Source organism: Pristiophorus japonicus, chromosome 6 (genome assembly GCF_044704955.1).
Source record: "Pristiophorus japonicus isolate sPriJap1 chromosome 6, sPriJap1.hap1, whole genome shotgun sequence".
NCBI lineage: Eukaryota > Metazoa > Chordata > Chondrichthyes > Pristiophoridae > Pristiophorus > Pristiophorus japonicus.
The window spans coordinates 254,704,270-254,710,269 of NC_091982.1; the positions used below are offsets into that span (position 1 = coordinate 254,704,270).

Below are 6,000 nucleotides of genomic sequence, written 5' to 3' on the forward strand. Positions count from 1 at the left end.
TTACTAAGTCTGTTCTTAGGTTTATTAACGTCTGTGCAAGGAAACTTTATATGCCATTTCCCAATATTTATGTAGACAGATGTAATGTTTGTGTTCAGTAGAAATTATAACAAACATTTGAAGCTTTGATATCTGAAATAAGCAACAGTGTCTATCTTCTGTCTGTTGGTTGTGTTGCAATAGTTTTAATTATGATAGCTTCTTGTTCTGAGCCACACACAGCAGGGAGGACAATTACGGACAAGACAAGACTCATTATTGTTTTTGCCGCCACGATCAGTGACAATATATTCATTTAAAAAGAAATAGGGCCTGCCACATCTTTAAGAATTTTTGATTTTAAAAATTACCAACAAGTCTCTTTTTTAAAAATGCTTTATATTTATCAGAACTTTATTGAAAAATATCACCATAAAATTAACATATGAAACTGTAATATAAAAAGTTTAAGTGGAACAATAATGTTATTTTCTCAGATAATTTGGATTGTAATTTTCAATATCCAAATACTAAATACGCAAAGCACCAACAATCTAACTATAACATACATCCAGTAAGAATCACTTGTGGAAAGCAGAAGGCAGCATAATTAGTCTCAAATGTCACTGAGCATTAGATTTTAAGCATGATTTGATTTTTATATGTGATAACGTATATTGGAGTAATTAGCAATTATATAATTAGTTCATATAAGACCAGACTAACCCGGTGGTGTGGATCCTACCACACTAATATATTTATGGTATTTGCTTAATACGAAGCATTCAGTACTATGGAAACAAAGAGATGATAAAATATTCATAATGCTTGATTTATAATAAGGATAGTTCACCAGAACCCAGGAATTACTAAATTCAATTAAATGCTAGGGTATGATAGACATCAACCATGGTATTGAATGCAGCAATACTAGTTTTTGGCCCAAGGAGTTAATACAGGGTTCAATTATTCATACTGTTGCAGCTGGGATATCTGTACCATTGTTGTTAGAGATTAGAAAAACATTCTTAAATCTATGAAGTGATATCAAAACCCTTCCTTCATTCTGATTGCCTGTCCGGGGAGGAGGAAGGCAATTTACTCTCAATACTCTTGTATAATCTTCCTATAGTCTTCCTGCATCAGGTACCTATTCCATCTGAGGAAAAGGATTAAGAGCTGCTCACAGATCTCTTCCAATAACACACGATATGTGTTTCTTTAAAGTGAAAAGAGGTGGCCCTGGAGTGTCTCTCCCTCTGAGCTTCCTTCCCTGCCTACTTTCTAAACTGTGCTTCCTCACAATAGTACAATTAAACTGAGGGGATCAGGCGGGAAAGTGGAGTTGAGATCGAAGATCAGCCATGATCTTATTGAATGGCAGAGCAGACTCGAGGAGCCTACTCCTGCTCCTAATTATTGTGTTCTTATGTCCTTAAGGGCCTTACCATATGGGGATCATATACAAGAATCCATGTCTCCCCATTCCAATGCACATTGCATGGAATTCCACATTGCATCACCTTTTAACTGATTCCCTCCTCCCATCCCTCCTTTCAAATTGGGACCTTGTTTCTTCTTTTGTAGCTTTTTTTCTCTAGTCATCTTCAAATGTGCCCATTTTTATTGCACTTTAAGAACCTTTTATGTTTTAGGTTGGGTCTTGGGAGAACTGTTAAATTGTCTCTCTCAGTAACTACTGCACAGGTGAACTGCACCTACAGAGTGGCGTGACATATCGGCCTCTGCACATGCTGACATAGCGGCGTCATGATGTCATTAGATAATGGTACAAAGCTATGATGACATCATAGCATGACATCATGGGGATTCAGGTCACAGGCGGCCGATGAACAATATTAAAAGTGGCACAAGGGTTTAATTGCTTTGTTTCCGAGTCCTTTGTAGTTTGCACTGCTGTCAATCGGTAAAGCTACAATCAAATCAGATTTTAAACACTGTAAAAATAAATAAGCTGCGATACCTACCTCGGTGGAAGAAATAAACCTATCCTGATGCAGAATGCTACCCTACATGTAGAGGTTCTAAAAACAGACATGAAGGTGTTTTATACTATATTAAAATGCGCCTTCATTTTCACAAATAATATCAATTCTCGTTTTCCCCAAGCAAAGGCGAAATCCAGTATATTGCAAAAACATTTTACTACAATAAAGATTAGTGATACCGTTTGGAATTGTACCCAAGTTCTGTCACTTTATACAAGTGCTGATCCATGCAGTAACCGAATAGAAAGTCACTCAATGATTTGGTGATTTTTCACAAATCCTGAGATGACAGTAACGGGGGATTCGGGAATTATCAGGCAAATTCAGTTTGTGGAAGAGCCCACTGCAAAGACTGCATTGTAACACCCCAAGGGGGAAAATTCCGCTTTGCGCAATGTGTGTCAAAATCATCACTGCGTTATTTATAAAGAGGCTTACAATGTCAATACATTCACAGAGGAAATCTTCACTCATTGTTGGATGCTGGAAGGTTATGCATCAACGGAGACTACAACAGCATGAATATTCACAATATTATATTATAGTATACATGAATATTCACAATATTATATAGTATATATGAATATTCACAATGTTTGCTTTTGTGTTGTTTTCCCTATGAATAATATACTGGACTACACCAATGGGTCACTGAGTGTATCCACACAGAGCACAAAGATCCCAGGGTTCAACAATGAGCAGGGCTGAATTAGCAGACCTCCCTCGAGTGACGCCAGAGACTCTACAACTGGCATCAGCAACCTTGCGTCAGGAAAGAGGGAAGGCAATGGGGCAGGATTCATGCTCCTGATCACTGTTCTGCTGCAAACATGTGTGTGTGGGCATTGGGTAAGGACCAGACTGTGCTTGGTTGTAATGCTCTCTCAATCCCGCATTCAAAAACAACTTGCATTTACATAGCGCCTTTAACATAGTAAAACGTCTCAAGGCTCTTAAATAGCCTGATGACACTCACTGTCAAAGCTCCACAGCAGCAAGGAATCATGGAGAGGAGAGGAAATAAACAGTGACAAAGAACAGATGCAATCAGCCAAGAAATTAAAACCTGCATGACAAAAAAAAAACAGCATCTTGCAAAATATCTCTCCCATCTTCATTAACTGACAAGTGAAATTCGCCAAAAAGTGACTGGTTATGCTCAACTGTTACTGACAAATCCCGAGAACTGGTCACCATGCTCGCTGCCAGTGGTTGTTTGTCGTAGGCAGTCGTTAGGTTTTCTCGATTCACGCATGCACCAGATTTTGGGAAATTAAAGCAACAGTCAACAACATGAAGACAAGTGGCATTGCCAATCCACTGCCTGCGTCACCACACTCTCCTCCAGCCACAAAAACTATCAGATGTTCGGCAAGTCACAGGAACTTCACTGCAAAGACAACAGCACCGGCGCACCAAATGTTTGGAAGAAATCAATTGTTGTACCCAGTGTCCTCAAAACACCTGGATATGAGATTCATTGCTGGGGTTACCATGCTTTGTGGAACAATTGCTCTCTTGCTCCAACCTGCGTGTTGGCCACAACCTGGTTCCTCACAGAAAACGATCAGGTTATTGAGTATACCCAATGCACCCTATGAGGAACAGAGCTATTGAAAGGGCAATCAGATTTGCTATACTGATTCCTTCATCTTTCAAGATCCCTATCCTTTCTCCCATCAATTTCCCCAAGAATTAATCTTATACATTTCTGCATTGTCCTGCAGTGGGATTCTATTTCGTTCTTGGGGGGGGGGGGGGAGGGGGGGAGGGGGAGTCCATCGACCACATCAGGAGCCGACTTGTTCTTCAAGTTAATGCAGGAACAGTTGCCTGAGAATGTTGTGTGGCGGAATAGGTGACAGACTGATGGAAGCACACTGGTGCTGCTGGGGGTCTCATACTCCGTGTGCACCATAAACAACTGGCAACTTCCCGACTGGATTCGATCAATTGCGGTGTGAGCTTGCTTCAGCAAATCTGGGTTTTTTTAACCCGCTATAATTCGATTGAATCCCCCCTCAACAACAATGGTGTTCCTTGCGACTTTTTATTAGTCCCGATTTTAGTATATTTAATACTGAAAGTCTATAGAATTGGGCGGAAATGTATCGACAGGTTTTTCGCGTGGTGATTAGAGTGAATTTGGGAGGTAGCGATTAAGTCAGTGCACACGATGCTTAGACCCTTCCGGCAGAGGTACCAGTGAATATTCCGTCCAGCTGTTCCTGCGGTGCTGTACTATCAGACAGCGGGGGGGGGGGAATTATTTGGATTTGGTTAGTTGCTGGTCTCCGTTAACAGATCGGCACCGCCAATAAAACACTGACGGGGAGAAGGGGGTAACGCCGCTGTAATAAATGAATTGGATGTTAAGGGGCTTTGAGAAGTCCCGAGCAACGCCATAAGGCTCCATCTAAAGACTAGTTTGTCTTGCTTAAAAATACAGGGCAGGGAATCGGTGTTCCCCAAAAGGTGCACGCAAATCAAACTGAGCCCTGTTCGGAATGATGCACCCCCCGGCTGAGATAGCTCGGCACCAGAGCCCGTGTCATTGAATCACCTTGTTCTCAGTCCAGCACCGCTAAAGTTTCACACAGAAACTCACCGTGTTCCCGAGCAGTGTCTGCAATGATCAGCCCCCGCACTATTAACACCACACTGTTACAGCACACAGTCTCCATAAATAACGTTCACAGTTTGATGAATATTTGAAGGCTGGGAGCGGGGTTTCCCAGCTGCTCGGATGGGAGGATTTATGCAAGGGTGGGAGCACGCGGAGCAAATGGAGCCCCAAACACTCGGGATGTCCGCGGGCACCTCTGCCTTTTTTTTCTTTGCCCGAATAACCGACCGCGGTGCTTTGGTGGCAGTCTGCATGAAAGCCGGTTTAAATGGCACCGTCCCTGGGGCAGCAGGGGCCAGCGAGAGGGCAGGCACAGTTGCCCGGATCGCATGTTTCCAATGCCCGGGGGACGGGAGCAGGCTGCGCCGCTCTGCGCGGTTCCGTGCGATCGCGGTCACAGGGCGGGGGGGGGCAGAGACCCGCTCCGAGAGCCGCTCACTCGCCTCGGAGACGCTTTTCATTCTCACTGATCCCGTTCCCACATGGGTAGCGGGCAGCTTTCAGCCCCAGCCCCAGCCCCAGCCCCAGCCCCAGCCTGTCACCCTTCTGCCCACCTCCTGCTGCCCTACCCACCCTTCCCCCTGGATCACGGCACGCCTCGCAGCTCCCCACCGCCCACCCCTTATCCCACCCCTGGCACTCTTACCTGGCACTGCTGCCCCGCGAATCCAGGGCCACAGGTGCAGTTGTAGGATGCCCGCTGTCCTGGCAAAGTTAAACAAGTGCCGTTGTTCAGGCAGGGCTGGCTGGCACACGGGCTGAGCGGGCTGGCGCTGGCGGCACACAGGGCGGCCAGGGTGCCCACCAGCAGCAAGAGAGCCGGCATCTCAGGAGGCTGGGCAGCGGGGGCCTGGGCTCTGGGACGTGTGGCGGTGCTGCTTTGTCCCCCGGCCGGGCTGAGGGCTGGGGGTCTCCGGCTGTGCCCACCCTCCCCTCCCGCTGTGTCTGTCTCGGTCTGGTGTCTCTGCACCAGGTTCGCGGTCTGCCCGAGTAACCCGACTCCTGGCAGACTGAAGAGATCGCGGCTGCGGGCGAGGAGAACTGGGTTTCTAATGACGACAGGTTGACGAGGGGCTGAATCCTGGTGGGATCAACCTACTTTCGGCACTCTCTCGCATCCAGCCGGACCTGCTTTCTTATTGTCCGGGGCTATTTTTACCCGCACACTTCAAGGAGACGCCTTGTGCTGGAAAGGAGAGCGGCGCCGAGTGCAGAGCTCATGCTGTGATGGATCCCATCCCCTTTGGTGAGGATTGCGGTAAGTTCCTGTCTACAGCACCTGCCTCGCCTTAAAGGAGCAGGGCAGGCGAAGAAATAAAAGTGGACAGAATTTCACAGCACCGTGAGCCGGAGACCAATGAATTGCAAAAAGCCTCCCCACGCTTT

The 6,000-nt window shown here is 45.9% G+C and overlaps 1 protein-coding gene across 1 annotated transcript in view; it reads right to left on the bottom strand.

The window, feature by feature from the left end:
* dner (delta/notch-like EGF repeat containing) overlaps positions 1-5,613 on the bottom strand; it is a 368,701-nt gene extending 363,088 nt beyond the window's left edge. The window contains exon 1 of the mRNA XM_070882480.1: positions 5,261-5,613. Coding sequence (XP_070738581.1) covers positions 5,261-5,440 — 180 coding nt within the window. The 5' untranslated portion in view covers positions 5,441-5,613. The remainder of the gene's footprint in view (positions 1-5,260) is intronic.
* Positions 5,614-6,000: the final 387 nt, after the last annotated feature.